At 44.2% G+C, this 17,277-nt stretch overlaps 1 protein-coding gene across 1 annotated transcript in view; it reads right to left on the reverse strand.

Moving 5' to 3' along the window:
* MRPL46 (mitochondrial ribosomal protein L46) overlaps positions 1 to 17,277 on the reverse strand; it is a 32,508-nt gene that overhangs the window by 5,942 nt on the left and 9,289 nt on the right. Inside the window, exons 2-3 of the mRNA XM_077473319.1 lie at positions 11,326 to 11,521; positions 9,790 to 9,963 (exon numbers count right to left, since the gene is read on the reverse strand). Of these exons, the coding sequence (XP_077329445.1) occupies positions 9,790 to 9,963; positions 11,326 to 11,521 (370 nt within the window). The remainder of the gene's footprint in view (positions 1 to 9,789; positions 9,964 to 11,325; positions 11,522 to 17,277) is intronic.

Consider the following 17,277-nt stretch of genomic DNA (forward strand, 5'->3'; position numbering starts at 1 on the left):
GTGTGCAAAAAAAAAAAAAAAAAATATATATATAGTTGATTTCTGGGCTAAATTCCCACTTGCTTATTATATCTCTGTATGTAGACTCTTCAGTAATAAGGAGGAAATTGCAGGCAGGGTCCACCTTAACTGTTGAAATATAATTACAGCATAATTATAATCAACGTTTTTTTTTTTCTATAGCAGACTTAATCATGTATGAGATTGTTGGCAAATTTTGCCTCTCTCAAACTGTAGGAAAAATGTAGGAGGAGAAACAAAAGGAGAAAATTATTCCAAAACTCACTTCAGTGGTAAAAGTAGGTAGTTGAGAAGTTGGCGAACCACATTTACCTTTTTAATATACAGTGAGGGGAAAAATTATTTGATCCCCTGCTGATTTTGTACATTTGCCCACTAAGAGAAAAGATCCGTCTACAATGTTAATGGTAGGTTTACTGTAACAGTGAGAGACAGAACAAAAATATCCAGAATGCATTTAAAAAAAAAAAGTTAGATTTGCATTTTAATGAGTGAAATAACAAGTGGCAAAACCCTTGTTGGCAATGACAGAGGTCAGACATTTCTTGTAGTTGGCACAACATTTGCACATATCTCAGGAGGGATTTTGTCGCACTCCTCTTTGCAGATCCTCTCCAAGTCATTAACCACTTGTGGACCGCCTAACGGGGATGTACGTCCTTTTTTTGAAGAGGGATATCTCGGTAACGGCAGCAGCTGCTGCCACAACCGAGATATCCATCTCTTCAGGCGGTGGTCGGCTGTACGATAACGGTGGTCTCCGCAGCGGATTCGCCGCGAGATCATCGCTATCGGCGGCGGGAGAGGTGCCACCCCCCCCTCCCGCACCTTACGCCGCTTACCGGAGCCGTCGGTAGCGGCGGAGGCGATCGGGTCCTCTTCCTAGCTGGGCATAGAGACAAGTGAGGCTAAGATGGCCCCCACTCGTCTCTATACCATAGGAGGGCGGAAGCGACTTCAAAACGTCACTTCCGCCCATACCTCTTAAAGGTATATTTTTTTTTTAAATGTCAGATTTTTTTTTTTTTTTTTTTGCATTTTAGCCCAAATATGAGATCTGAGGACTTTTTGACCCCAGATCTCATATTTAAGAGGACCTGTCATGCTTTTTTCTATTACAAAGGATGTTTACATTCCTTGTAATAGGAATAAAAGTGATCCATTTTTTTTAACAGTGTAAAAATAAATAAAATCAATTAAAATAAAGAAAATTTTTTTTTTTTTTTTTAAAACACCCCGTCACGACGAGCTTGCGCACAGAAGCGGGCGCATACGTGAGTAGCGCCCGCATATGAAAACGGTGGTCAAACCACACATGTGAGGTATCGCCGCGATCAGTAGAGTGAGAGCAATAATTCTAGCCCTAGACCTCCTCTGTAACGCAAAAAATGCAACCTGTAGAATTTTTTAAATGTCGCTTATGGAGATTTTTGAGGCTAAAAGTTTGACGCCATTCCACGAGCGGGCGCAATTTTGAAGCGTGACATGTTGGGTATCAATTTACTTGGCATACCATTATCTTTCACAATATAAAAAAAAATTGGGCTAATTTTACTGTTGTCTTATTTCTTTATTCAAAAAAGTGATTTAAAAAAAAAAAAAAAAAAGTGCGCTTGTAAGACCGCTGCGCAAATACGGTGTAAAAAAAAGTATTTCAATGACCGCCATTTTATTCTCTAGGGTGTTAGGAAAAAAACCAATATAAAATGTTTGGGAGTTCTAAGTAATTTTCTAGCAAAAAAAACAGTTTTAAACATGAAAACACCAAGTCTGAAAAAGAGGCCTGGTCCTTAAGTGGTTAAAGTGGTTAACCCACTTCTTTGAAATCACCTCATCTGTACCTTAAAATGTGTCTCCAGGCCTGTGCTCTGTAAAAGAAAAGAAAAGAAAACAAACAAAAAAAAAACCCTAGTTAGACTTACCGGTAACTATTTCTACGAGTCTTTCAGGACAGTACCTGGAGAGAGCACAGCTCCACCCACTTTCCCAGGAAACACTGCAGTTTTTTTTAAAGAGCGGTCAGTTCCACTATCGCCTCAATTGTTCCAAGAGTACCTCCAGCCATGCTGAAAATAGATAAGCAGAACATAGCAATATCACTACATTTTTTTCAAATACAATCTAGGGCGGTTCATCAGCACTGTCCTGAAAGACTCGTAGAAATACCGTTACCGGTAAGTCTAACTAGGGTTTTCTCCACTCGTCTTTCAGGACAGCACCTGGAGAGTACTTACTCTAGGGTGGGACCACCGCCTGCAGAACCTTTGTGCCAAACAATTGTTCTGATGCCGACAGCAGGTCCAACCTGTAGTGGCGGGTGAAGGTGGAGAAACTTGTCCGCGTGGCCGCCCTACAAATTAGACTCGGAGAGGCCTCTGCTCTTTCCACCCAGGATGTTGCTACTGCACGTGTGGAGTGGGCGATTACGCCTGTAGGGGGCTCTGCCCCTGAAGCCATATAGGCCTCACTAATGGCTAAAACGCAGCCACCTAGCTAAAGTGCTCTTGGAAGCACTGTAGCCCTTACGTGGTCCTGCGAATAGAATGAAGAGCGAGTTCGATTTTCTGAACTCTCTGGTGATCTCCAAATAGTGCAGCAGGCATATTCTCACATCCAGGTTATGGAAGGACCTTTCCTTTGGGTTGGATGGTGTAGGACAAAAAGGTAGGGAGAATTCTCTTTTGCCTTATGAAAAGCTGGTGAGACTTTTGGCAAAAAAACCCGGGTCAGTTTTTAGCACTACCCGGTCCAGAAATATATAACAAAAAGGTTCAGCTATAGTAAGGGCTTGCAACTCGCTTACCCTTCTAGCTGAAGTGACTGCCACTAAGAGAATTAGCTTAAGCGACCATAACTTGATTGTTGCTTCCTCTGGGGGGTCAAAAGGTTTTTTAATCAAACCTTGCAAAACCAAGGACAAGTCCCATCTTGGAAAAAAACTTACAAGGTATCGGCCTAGCTCTGGCCAATGCCCTAAAAAATTGAATGATAAGAGGCTCCTGCGATAGCCGCTTTTCTAAGAAGACTGAAAGCAGCCACCTGAGCCTTCAGGGTGCTAGCTGCTAATCCTAACTCCATTCCGTCACGGAGGAATTCTAAAACTGAAAGCATTTCCTGGGGTGGGAAATCTTTCTGTAGACACCAGGAATTAAACTTCTTCCATGTCTTAAAATAAATAGCTCTTGTAGTCTTTTTCCGACTACCTAAAAGGGTCAAGACGAGTTTATCGGATAAACCCCTTCTCTTTAGGATCTGCTCCTCAATAACCAAGCTGTTAGACTGAGGTGCTCGATATTTGGGTGTTGAAGAGGTCCCTGGGTTAGGAGATCTCGCCAGTGAGGGAGAACCCAATGGAGGTTCCACCGCCATCTTCTGTATGGTTGCAAACCAAGCTCTCTTGGGCCAAAAGGGAGCCACTAGAATCATACTTGTGTCCCTTTGTAACTTCTTCAGGGCCAAGGGGGTCATCTGAAATGGGGGAAAGGCGTAGCACAAGTGTAAGTTCCAGGGTTGTGCTAGTGCATCCAGACCCCTCGATTGGTCCTGTCTGTTTAGGGGAAAGGTTTCTACCTTTGTGTTTTTCTGGGATGCAAACAGGTCTATCTGTGGACATCCCCATCTTTCTGTTAATTTTTGGAAAATTTCGGGGTTCAGACTCCACTCTGACTTCAGAATCCTTTCCCTGCTCAAAAACTCTGCTACAGAATTCAGGTTGCCCTTTAGATGCATCACTGTCAGTGACTTCAGATTTCTTTCGGCCCAGGACATGATCTGACCTGCTAGGGTGAGCAATACCCTGCTTCTTGTGCCACCCTGTCTTGTTATGCAAGACACTGTTGTGGTGTTGTCCAACAGGACCTGGATATGGAGACCCTGAACCAGTGTCCTGAAGGTCCAAAGTCCCAACTGGATAGCCCTTAGTTCCTTCCAATTGGAGGATCTCCTGGCCTCCTTGGCTGTCCAGTTTCCCTGAGCCATCTGTCCCTCCAGGTGGGCACCCCACCCTCAGGAGCTTGCATCCGTTGTCAACCTCCTGTCTATCGGGAAACACCATAGTAGGCCCCTGTCTACGTTTGTGCAGCTCCTCCACCGCCAGAACTTACTCTGAACACGAGAAGGCACTCTGAATTTTTTCCAGGGACTCTCCATAGGACCAATTTCTCAAAATTGCCTGCTGGAGATCCCTTGCGTGGAGGCATGCCCATTGTACAGCTGGGATAGAGGCAGTAAGAAGACCCAACACTGACATTGCTGCCCTGATGGAAATAAGCAGGTTCGTCTGGGTCTTCTTTACTGCATTCTGGACCTTTATTATCTTTTCTTCCGGGAAAAAAATTCTCTCCTGTATGTAGTTGATGGTATAACCCAGGAATCTTAGTGACTGAGCTGGAGTCATGTGAGATTTTTCCTCGTTTATTATCCAACCGAGGCCTTCCAAGTGCCCCCTTGTCCTTGCCAGGTCCTTCCCCAATAGGTCCCTTGTTCTGGCAAATAAAAGAAGATCGTATAGGATAATCGATATTCCCTCCATTCTTAGAGGAGCTAGGGCCTCTGCCAAAATTTTTGTGAATATCCTCGGGGACGAGGACAGCCCGAACGGGAGAGCTCTGAACTGAAAATGCAGGACTTAGGTTTCTGTCCTGACCGCAAACCTTAGGTGTTTCTGGGATGTCGTGACTATAGGCACATGGAGGTAAGCATCCCTCAGGTCAATAGATGCCATGAAACAGCCTGGGGTCAGGAGACTCCTTACTGAAAAGATAGAGTCCATTCTGAATTTCTTGTGTCGGATCGATTTGTTCGAATTAGAATTTTTAAGTTCAGAATTAATCTGAACTTGCCTGATGGCTTTTTTTAACCAAAAATATGTGTGAATAACACCCCCGTTCTACTTCTTCGGGGGAGGGGGAATGTATGTAATCACCCCCTGCTGGAGTAATTCTTGTAAGATTGCAGACATGGCTACTGCTTTCTATAGGTCTTGAGGAGCCTGAGTTACATAGAAACGAACTGGTGGAGTTTGAGAAAATTCCAGCCTGTAACCCTCCTTTATCGTTTTTAGGATAAACGGGCTGGTTGTCACAGACTTCCACTGTGGGAAGAAGGTCTAAAGCCTTGCCCCCACAGCCGGAAGATCGTAACTGGCTCTTTGTGTTTGGGGCCGGGGAACGGAATAGTACCCCTGACTTACCCCTGCCTCTCTGAGGTTTCCAGGGTCTTTTGTATACCGCCTCCTTAGTTTCTGGGGTTTTTCGAAAAGGACGAAAATTCTTGCCCCCCCTGAGGATTGACCTTTTTCTTTACAGGAAAGGCCTTTTTTTTTATTGGCCGTTTTGTCAAGTATTGCTTCTAGGTCTGGACCAAAAACCAAATCCCCCTCATTACGGTAAACCGCTGTATCCCCCGATCCATGTCTTAACCCAAATGGCTCTACGTGGTGAGTTTATCAGCGCTGAAGATCTGGTCTAAATCTTTATAGATTCGGCCGAAGCATCTGCCATATAGCCTACCGCCTTCAGAAGAACCGGCAGGGTATCCAGCAAGTCCTTACGGGAGGTTCCTGCCTCGATATGGGTTTTTAGCTGTTCCAACCAGTGCTCCAGGTTCCTAGCTACCACTGTTGATGCCATAGCTGGTTTTAAGTTTGCTAGGGTTGAGTCCCAGGCTTTCTTTAAGAGGGAATCAGCTCTTTTGTCCATGGTATCCTTTAAGATGCCCATGTGCTCAAATGCTAGGTCCATATTCCTGCAAACCTGAGAGAATGCTCCGTCAAGCTTAGGCTTTTTATTCCAAACCTGAGAGCTGTCCTCATCAAAAGGAAATCTGCGTTTGAGGGATCGGGAAAAAAAAGGGGGCCCTCTCTGGGTCCTTCCATTCCCTTTTAAATGGTTTCTGAAAGAAACGTATGCACTGGAAACACCCTGTGTTTCACCTCACCCATTCCCTGAAACATTCTACCGTGCAGAGATAGCTGGTCTTTATCCTCAGTGATGTTTAGAGTTGTGTGGATCGTTTTCAGGAGATCATCCACCTCGTCTAAGGATAATTTGTAAGGAGAAAAAGCAGCTTAATTTCATCTGCTTCTTCCTCGGAGGACATACTACGCCACTCATCCTCTGAGTCACTGCCCCCTCTGGAAACAGGAGTCGAGGACTGAGAATGAGGTACACTGCTACCAGCAACTGGGCGTCTGTGCAGATAAGACCTAAAAGTCTCAAACGTGTCCGCCAATTCTTTCCTAAAAGAAGTAAGCAATTCTCCTTGCTGCGACGCAGGAGTGGCGGGAGTAATTTCTTCCTTAACCAAGTCGCTTTAAATATTTTCATTCACAGAGGACACAGGGAGAGCTGCGGCTGACAGAATCACGCAAACAGACCATGGTATTAGCAGCCATGATTATCGCAGTCTGTTTGCAGAGGGGAGGGTATAGTCAGGCAGGATCAGCCAGGTTTTTTGGGGTATACAGGGGGCCAAACGACAGCACAAGCACTGTGCTATATAACAACATGCTTTAAAAAAGGAACAAGCTTTAGGGAACCGGGAAGTGAAGCCGATTCGCTTCACTTCCTGATTCCCTCACCTAGAATGGTGGCGACAGCAGCCGAGGGCCGAGCGATCGATCGGCCTCGGCATCGCTGGAACCCGGGACAGGTGAGTGTCCATTTATTAAAAGTCAGCAGCTGTAGTATTTATAGATGCTGGCTTTTAATATTTTTTTTTTTGGTGGAATCCCTCTTTAAGGACCAGGCCTATTTTTCAGATTTGGCGTTTACATGTTTAAAACAGTTTTTTTTGCTAGAAAATTACTTAGAACCCCCAAACATTATATTTGTTTTTTTTTTTACCCAACACCCTAGAGAATAAAATGGCAGTCATTGCAACACTTTTTTTCACACCGTATTTGTGCAGCGGTCTTACAAGCGCACTTTTGGAAAAAAAACTTTTTTGAATAAAAAAAAAAAAAAAATAAAAAAATAAACACAGTAAAACTAGCCCTTTTTTTTTATATTGTGAAAGATAATGTTACACCGTGCGTTCACTTGTGTGCAAGCTCATTGGGACGGGGGGGAGCGGGGGTGGTTAAACTTTTTTTTTTTTTTACTTGATTTTTATTTTATTTTTTTAAAGTGTAAAAATAAATACAAAAAAAAAATAAATGGATCACTTTTATTCCTATTACAAGGAATGTAAACATCCCTTGTAATAGAAAAAAGCATGACAGGTCCTCTTAAATATATGAGGAGATCTGGGGTCAAAAAGTGCTCAGATCTCATATTTGGACTTAAATAGGGCTGAAACAACGAATCGATTAATCGACAACTAACCGATTATGAAATTAATCGATTACCATTTTCATAATCGATTAAAATCGGCCAGTAACATGATGGGGTTAAAAAAAAAAAAAAAAAAAAAAACCCACACTAAAATGAGCCCTTTATAGTACAAAAATATAATCACTACTGTAAATATTACTTTCACTGTTCTACATTAACAAAAATGAACCCCTTACAGTAGTGATTATCTGCTTTTTTTATACTATAAAGAGCTAATTTTAGTCTTTTTAACCCCATTATGTTACTAAACGTCTTAGACCTGGTTCACATCTATGTGTTTGTTGGTGCTTTTTGCAGAAACGCTCTACAGTTCATTTACATGGTTTCCTATGGGACACGTTCAGATCTGTGTTTTTATCAGCCGTTGCATATTTGTAAAGGGTCAGGGACTTTTAAAGCAAAAACTGTGCTTTTTTGGTTCAATATACTTCAAAGGAGAAACTGCAGAAAATAATGTAATGCGTTTTTGCAGCAATTTGTGTTTTTTAATCTGTCCAAAAAATGCAAAATTGCAGTAAAATCATGTGCGCAAATATCAAACGCACAGCAAAAAGCACTGCAGAAACAGATCAAAAGCAAAGACTTGCATAGGTGTGTACCGAGCCTTATGCTGGCCACACGGATCAATTTTCAGGTGAGAATATTCGCTGAAAGAATTTTGTTTGAAATTCTCACTTCATTTCTGAACAAAAATCACATACACAATGAACGTCAATGTGACCCACTTTTTTTTTTTTAAAGGTTATTAACCGATTAATCGAAACAATCGACCAACTAATCGATTATAAAAATAATCGTTAGTTGCAGCCCTAAGCCCTAGACTTAAATGCAATAAAAAAAAAATTAAAAAAGCCCTTTAAGAGCTATGGGTGGAAGTGACGTTTTGACACCCTCCTATGGTACAGAGACAAGTGGGGGCCATCTTAGCCTCACTCATCTCCATACCCAGCAACAGGAAAGGACCTGATCACCTCCACCGATACCGACTGTTCTGGTAAGCAGCGGAGGGCGTGGGAGAGCGGGATAACCAATGTCACGGCGAACCCACCGCGGAGACCACCGGTATCGTACACAGGACCGCCTCCTGTAAAAAAGGGATATCTCGGTTGTGGCAGCATGAGGCGGTCCTTAAGTGGTTAAGGTTTCGAGGCTGATGTTTGGCAACGCAAACCTTCATTTCTCTCCATATATTTTCTATATGATTAAGGTCTGGAGACTGGCTAGGCCACTCCAGGACCTTAATGTGTTTCTTCTTGAGCTACTCCTTTGTTGCCTTGGCCGCGCGTTTTGGGTCATAGTCATGCTGGAACACCCATCCACGATCCATTTTCAATGCCCTGGCTGAGGGAAGTAGGTTCTCACCCAAGATTTGACAGTACATGGGCTGGTCTATCATCCCTTTGATGCGGTGATGTTGCCCTGTCCCCTTAGCAGAAAAACCCTCCAAAAGCATAATGTTTCCACCTCCATGTTTGATGATGGGGGATGGTGTTCTTGGGGTCATAGGCAGCATTCCTCCTCCTCCAAACACAAGTTGAGTTGATGCCAAAGAGCTCAATTTTGGTCTCACCTGACTACAACACTTTCACCCAGTTCTCCTCTGAATCATCGAAATGTTCATTAGCAAACTTCACACGGGCCTGTACATCTGCCTTCTTGAGCAGGAGGACCTTGCCGGCGCAGGAGAATTTCAGACCTTTGCTTCGCAGTGTTGCTGTGTTACCAATTGTTTCCTTGGTGACGATGGTCCCAGATGCCTTGAGATCATTGACAAGATTCTCCCGTGTATTTCTCGGCTGATTCCTCACCATTCTCAATCATTGAAACGCGAGGTGAGATCCTGCATGGAGCCCCACACTGAGGGAGATTGACAGTTATTTTGTGTTTTCTTCCATTTTCAAATAATCGCACCAACTGTTGTCATCCTCTCACCAAGCTGCTTGGTCGATGGTCTTGTAGCCCATTCCAGCCTTATGCAGGTCTACAATCTTGTCCCTTGGACAGCTCTATGGTCTTGGCCATGGTGGAGAGAATGGAATCCGATTGCGCCTGTGGACAGGTGTCAAGATGAGATTAGGAGCACTCCCTTTAAGAGGTGCGTCTAATCTCAGCTCGTTACCTGTATAGAAGACACCGGGAAGCCAGAAATCTTGCTGATTAATAGGGGATCAAATACTTATTTCACTCATTAAAATGTAAACCAATTTAGAACTTTTTATAAATGCGTTTTTTCTGGGTATTTGTTATCTGTTGTTATTCTGTCTCTCACTCAGTGGGCAAAGGTACAAAATCAGCAAGGGAACAAATACTTTTTTGCCCTAATTTTAAGAATGTGTAAGCTCAGGAGCTTTATGCATTAGCTAGGGCAAAGAACAGGCTTTTACAAATATAAAGGGTTTCACGTTGCCGTAGCAGTAGGTAGGAACCACGTTACCTGACAATGTAGACAGAGCTCGCTCTGCTGTCTGTCTCATAGTTTCTCCAGCCTGCCAGGCCATCTGAGGGAACATCCATATATCTTCATTTCCAAGTCTTTCCTTAACCAGCAGAACCAGCGAGTTTTCTAGCTTTCTGTTTAATGACGACCTGTCATTTTTCTGATCAGCTTCTACAAAAAAAAAAAAAAAAGCATAGCAATGGGAAAGAATTCTGGTTGCCATCACGCTGTAATCAATACTGAAGCACAAACATTATTCCGTTAATGAAGCTACAAGACCACTTAAGGTCCACCCTATAACAGTGTCACTGTTACAGGGTGGCACCTTTGCGCCGGACATGTGTATACATATATATTACACACACTCTGACATTTCATAGAAGCACACATGCGTGCCATGGTTGGCTCGTCCGTTGTGATTACACATAGCGGGAGCCTATCGGAGGGTACCGCAGACTCAATATCCACTGGCACTCGCCCATCACCCTGCAGAGAGACAGGACGCCGATCTGCCTATGTAAACGAGGCAGGTCGCCGTTCCGATTGTAAAGGAAGGCATGGATCCTGTGTGTCTGAAAAACTCTCACACTAAGCTTTCTTTTGGTGGTATTTAAATCACTGTTGGATTTTTTAGTTTTTTTAAAAATAAAAGCTTCTCCGTTTGTCATAAAATATTGTAAATTAGTAATTTTTCTCCTTCACTGATGTGCGCTGATGAGGCGGCATTGAAGGGCACTGGTGAGATGGCACTAAGGCGGGACACTGATGAGTGCTGAAAGGCAGCACTGATTGGCATCACTAATGGCTACGGTTGGGGCTGCACTGATAATCAAGGGACATCTCCTATTGGGAGATGCGGCCAATGAGCTCTCCTCACTGTCAGTTTGAGTTGAAGAGAGCCGATAACTGCCATTTTCTTATTTTCATGTGAACAGCTGTGATTGGACACAGATGATTACATGGGTAAAGAGCCGGGTCATCGGCTCTTTACCAAGAACGGTATTGCGCCGTATCCGGGGGAACGCAGCGCTCCCATGAACTGCTAAGCTGCTCCACGGACACAAGTGCTGCGAGACAGGGGCGACGTCATAGGATGTTATAGAAGAGAGCACCTGGCCCACCGCCATTCGTCTATACGACGTATGGTAGATAAAAGGTGAACTTGACATTTAACACCCACATGCTGCACATATGTATCACTGGGTGCCCAATGTTTCTGTGCCGAGTCCAAACTGACCAAGTTGCTAGGGACTCCTTCACTTCCTATTTCCTCCTGCCTGCATAGTTCTAGGGCCAATGCCTCTTGGCAAATCCATTAGCATGACACCATTAATCTTGTTAGCATCCTGATCACCACTTTAAGGGCTGCGTTCTTCCTACTGACCAATGTGGGGAAACATTTTTTTCTACTGACCCTCAATTCATTGGTTCTAGTAAGGATTTCAGGACAGACTGAAGTTTGTATGGGCTCGACTGGATTAAAAAGCTTGAAAAGGGCTGCTACATACTATGCAGTGTATCTATATTTTATACCTGTTATTCTGGGAGTAGAATTAAACATCTTCCACTTCTGCTCCCATGAGTCTTCCAGATCTTGCGCCAGCACAATATCCTTGCTATCAGAATCAAAGTCATCATCATAGTGACCAGAATTTTTTCTCTGCAGGTTCAGTGCATCTTCTATAAGCTGAATCTCATGATCCGAGTACAAACTTTTCTCCAGCTCAATCTGGAAGTAAAATAAATAACTCATATTAGAACAGTAATCAGCATTTCAAAAAGACAAAACAGTTATGGAGATGCTCTTAAAGTGAATGTCAAGTCTCTTAAAAAGATCATACATACATACACACACACACACACACTTTTATAACAGCTTACCTGTAAATCCTTTTCTTTTGAGGTACATCACGGGACAAAGAATTACTGATAGGTTATAGAGTATCACTAGGTGGATTGGACACTGGCACACCCTAGACAGGAAGTTTGATTCCCCCATATAACCCCTCCCCTTACTGGAGATACCTCAGTTTTGTAGCAAAGCGATGCAAGTGTATTAGAAGAGGGGAGGGACCTCGGTGTCCCGTGATGTACCTCAAAAGAAAAGGATTTTACAGGTTATAAAAATCCTATTTTCTTTCACGTACATCACGGGACACAGACTCAGTAATTACTGATGGGATGTCGCAGAGCAATGCTATCTGAGGAGAGGGAAACCACACAACATAGGGTGTAATCAGACCTGAGGACCCTGTACTGTTGCCTGCAGCACACTACACCCAAAGGCGATATCCTTATGCCTTCTCACATCCACCCAATAAAATTTGGTGAATGTATGAACTGATGACCAGGTTGCGGCCTTGCAGATTTGAGCCATAGAGGCCTGGTGATGCACTGCCCACAAAGCACTAACAGCCCTAGTGGAGTGCACCTTGATTGAAAAGGCGTAATCTTTTGCTTTAAACCATAAGCTTGAACAATTACTTGTCGAATCCATTTAGCAATGGTAGATTTCGATGCTGCCTGTCCTCTATTAGGACCCTCTGGCAATACGACCAAAGAATCCCTTTTTGCAAACCTGAGCAGTCACTTCCAGATAGGCTTTGACTGCTCTCACTACATCCAAAAAATGTAGTGACTTCTCTTCCGTAGAGCAGGGATTTGGAAAAAAAAGGAAGGCAGAACAATATCTTGGTTTAGATGAAAACCTGAGACGACCTTCGGTAGAAAACTAGGATGAGGGCGTAACACCACTCTATCCATGTGCATTATCAGATACGGCTCTATACAAGAGAGGGCCTCTAATTCTGATACTCTTCTGGCAGAAGAAATGGCCACCAGAAAAATTAATTTCCTTGTCAACAGAACCAAGGGAATTTGATGCATCAGTTCAATAGGCTGCTTCTGTAAAGCTGACGGAACCAAAATTCTGATCCCAGGGGTTTAGAGGCGCCTTAAATGGAGGATTAAGGCGCGTTACCCCTTGTATAAAGCTTTGGACCAAAGAATGCAAAGCAAGTCACAGTTGAAACAGAACTGATAAGGCACAGACTTGGCCCTTGATGGTAATCAGGGCCAGTTTCATCACTTACCCCTTTTGCAGAAATTTGAGGATTCTGCTTATGACATTTTCTGGGGTGCCAACCCCTGGACTCACACCAGGAGACATATGCTTTCCAGACTGATGAATCATTCTGGAAGCTGGTTTTCTTGCATTAATCAAGGTAGAGGTCACAGGGCCCGAAAGCCCACGATTCTTCAGAATGTGGATTTCAACAGCCAAACCGTTAAATTTAGCATTTGTAAGGTAGGATGGTATACTGGTCCTTGGGATAGCAGGTCTGGACAAGACTGTAGGGTCCAAGGAGAGCCTACCGCCATCGTCACTATTTCTGCATACCAAGCTCTTCTGGGCCATGCTGGGGCCACCAGAAGCACAGACTTCTTTTCCTGCCTGATCCTGCAAAGAAGTCGTGGCAGTAGCAGAATAGGAGGGAATGCATAAATCAGAGAGAACTGATGCCACAGAGTTAGCAACACATCTGTCCCGCATGCAAGAGTAGCCCTCTTTCTTGACACAAAGTTATCGATCTTGTTATTTAACCTGGACGCAAAGAGATCTACATCCGGAACCCCCTCCCCCCCCCCCCATCTCTGGCATATGGCCAAGAAGATGTAGGGGTGAAGAGACCATTCCCCTGGGACTAACTGCTGGCGACTCAAGTAGTCTGTCTGCTAGTTCTCTACCCCCCGGAATGAAGATTGCTGATATGCACGGCACATGTCTTTCTGCCCAGATTAAGATCTGGTTTACTTCTCCCTGACCGCCACGACTCTTGGTGCCTCCTTAGTGATTGATATAATCCACTGCTGTGGCATGGTCAGACTGGAACCTGACAGGGCAACTCTGCAACCTGAGTGTCCAGGCTTTTAGGGCTAGATACGCTGCCCGGATCTCCAGAATGTTGATGGTCCTTTCGGTCTTGGACCATCTCCCTTAGTCGACTGTTCCAGATCTGCCCCCCAACTTCGAAAGACTGGCATCTGTTACCACTGTCCAGGTAACTGGTAAAAAGGATTTTCCTTTCCGCAGATTTTTGGGTATCAACCACAAGATGAGGCCTGATGCGTTGTAGGAGACAGATACATCATAAAATTTAACGCCTGAACCTTCTTGTTCCAGGCCGAGAGGATACTGTTTTACAGCAGCCTTGAATGAAACTGAGCATAGGGAACTGCTTTGAATGAAGCTACCATTTTCCCCAACAACCTCATACAAAGACGAATAGAAGGACCCTTCTTTGCCCTGACTAGCTAAGGAGTTCTTTTATAGCATTGATCTTTGCTTGGGGTAGAAATATCCTCTGCTGGGCTGTATCTATGACCAGACCCAAACACTCTAGTCTTCTTACTGGTTTTAAAGAATACTTCTAAGTTGAGGACCCAACCTAGGTATTCCAGGTAGTTGATTGTGGTGACTAAATCTTGGTCCAAGCGGGCTACCGACCAGTCTATCAAGAGCAAGTCATCTAGGTATGCCATTATCGTTATATCTTGGGCCCTTAATCTGGCCAGAGGAGGGGCCAAGATCTTTGTAAACACTCGAGGTGCAGTAGCTAGCCCGAAAGGCAGAGCTACAAACCGAAAGGGGCATTTTTCTACATCGAAACACGCATTTTTGATGAGCAGGGAAAATAGGTACATATCCTTGATGTCTATTGACGTCAGAAGTTCTCCTCCTTGCAGGATGGAGACTACCGATCGGATCGATTCCATGCGAAAGGGCCGTATCTTTAGAAAGCGGTTTAGATCTTTGAGATCTAGAATGGGTCTGACATCTCCGTTTGGCTTTGGTACCGTGAATAGGTTTGAATAAAACCCCATTCCCTGCTCTTGGAACTACCATGATAACTTTTTGCGACAATAGTCGCTCCAACACTAGAAAGACACTTTCTCTGGGTACATTTGATCTGAGGAGATGAGGAGAAGGGAATTCTCGGAATTATAGTTTGTGACCTAGAGTTATTGTGGAGACCATCCACTTGTCCCGAAATTCCTCCCGACAGAGCCCTGAGAGCTTTAGTAGTCTTCACCCCCCCCCCCCCACTCGAGCGAGCGGGGGCACCCCTTCATAAGGAGGTCTTAGCGTTTTGTCTGGAAGACCTTCTCCCCCAGGAATTTTTTCCCTGGGGTTGACCGAGTTTTAACCTTTGAGCCTGACTGCTTGGAGGCTGATGACCCTGGCACTGGAGAAAGAGCCCGTTTAAAGGAGGGACATTTACTCCTTTTGTTGACTGGTAAAAGGGTGCTTTACCCACCAGAGATCCTTTGGATAGAATTGTCCAAATCCTCTCCAGTTTTGCACCACGTAAGGGAAATCCCGCCAGGAGTTTCTTACATGGCGATTCGGCTGACCAATTTTTTTTAACCATAAGTTGTACCACATGTGTACCAACCCAAGCGTAAGGCGAGAGGTCTGAAGGATAGAATCTGATAGTTTCAAAAGCAAAACACAAAGCTGCTGGTAGGTTGGCCATGCTGTTCAGGTAAAGCTTTAAACACCTGTTTAACATGGTCTCAAATATTGACAGACTCCAATTTCTGTCACTGCATGTTGAGCTACTGAACCTGCCAAGGAGAAAATATGTTTTTTTAATATGAATTACAATTTTTTTTTTTATCAGTTGGATCCCTAAGCATCTGAGCGTTGTCAACAGGACAAGTCAGGCTTTTACGTAGGATATAACGGTGTCAACCGCCGGTAGACCCCACATCTTAGTAAATTTTTCCTCCATGGGATAAAGTGTAGAAAACTTTAGGATTAGAAAAAAAACCACTTAAGCCCCGAACCAATTTGCAGCCAAAGAACCAGGCCCCTTTTTGCGATTCGGCACTGCATCGCTTTGACAATTGCGCGGTCGTGTGACGTGGCTCCCAAACAAAATTGGCATCCTTTTTTCCCCACAAATAGAGCTTTCTTTTGGTGGTATTTGTTAATCTCTGCGGTTTTTATTTTTTGCGCTATAAACAATAGAGCAACAATTTTGAAAAAAATTCATTATTTTTTACTTTTTGCTATAATAAATATCCCCCCCAAAAAAATAAAACATTTTTTTCCCCTCAGTTTAGGCCGATATGTATTTTTCTACATATTTTTGGTAAAAATTTGCGATTATTGATTGGTTTGCGCAAAAGTTATAGCGTTTACAAAATAGGGGATAGTTTTATAGCATTTTTATTATTTTATTTATTTAATTTTTTTACTAGTAATATCGATTTTTATTGTGGCTGCGACATTATGGGGGACACGGACATTTTTGATACATTTTTGGGACCATTGTCATTTATACAGCAATCAGTGCTATTTAAATGCACCGATTCCTGTGGAAATTACACTGGCAGTGAAGGAGTTAACCTCTAGGGGGCAGTGTAGTGTTATGTATGACGTTATGTGTTTTTTTTATTGTAGGGGGCGTGGCCTGGCATGTGACGTCACTGATCGTCCTTCCCTATAAAAGGGAAGAGACGATCGGTGACAGCCACACAGGGAAGCATAGGGAGAGGTTTGTTTACAGACCTCTCCTTGTTCTTCAGCTCTGTGACCCGATCGCGGGACACCAGCGGCGATCGGGTCCGCTGGTTCCTGTGGCCACGGAGCACAGGCCGGCGGCACGCTCCCGACCCACGGCTGGGAACTTAAAGAGCAACGTACAGGTACGTGCTTGTGCCCAGCCATGCCATTCTGCCGACGTACATCGGCGTGAGGCAGTCCTTAAGTGGTTAAACATGGAACAGACCAATCCAGCAAGAATTTGTGCCAATATCTTCTCATCCTGAGAAGCTGAAGAGGGCCCTTCTCCACTAGGTTCCTCAGAAGTGGAATCATCAGTCTCCTCCCGATCCTCTGGGTCCTGGGCCACAGAGGGGACCTAGTGCGTTTTCTTCCACTGAGTGAAGATGCGATTAAGGCCACCAATCTTTCCTCTAATCCGTTTATGGTTGAGGAAAAAACCTCCTATTATGTATACAGGGGCTGAAGTGCCAGAAACAGTTGCAGCCTGGACCGCGACGGCTCACCCTGGCCAGCCTCCCCGGGTCCTGCGGGGGAGGTGTTGCAGAGGGGTGTCCTCGGAGCTTGAAGGGGACCCCTTTGAGACCCTATTCTTTGGGGTACCTCTTCTACCCATAGTGAGAAGCAACAAAATGTAGAGGTGCCACAAAAAAATGCACTGACTGCTGAGCACTGTAGTTCAGCAACTGCCGCTGCTACCAAGACTAAGTCTGGTGCCTAAGTAAATACTGCCTGGAAATGCCTGTGTCCTCCACACTCGCATGTGCCCATCTGCTCTGTGTCCCTCTATAGGCTGGGTGTACCTGAAGAAAGCGTGTGTGGCCTAGCATTCTGCCCCCCCCTCCCCGCTCTTAAAAACAAAACAAAACAAAAAAAAAAAAACACAAGCGGTTCCCATGTGAGCTGAGGCTCTA

Source organism: Lithobates pipiens, unplaced genomic scaffold (assembly GCF_037356315.1).
Source record: "Lithobates pipiens isolate NorthernLeopardFrog02 unplaced genomic scaffold, aLitPip1_a1.2 Scaffold_8, whole genome shotgun sequence".
In the NCBI taxonomy this organism is placed as follows: Eukaryota; Metazoa; Chordata; class Amphibia; order Anura; family Ranidae; genus Lithobates; species Lithobates pipiens.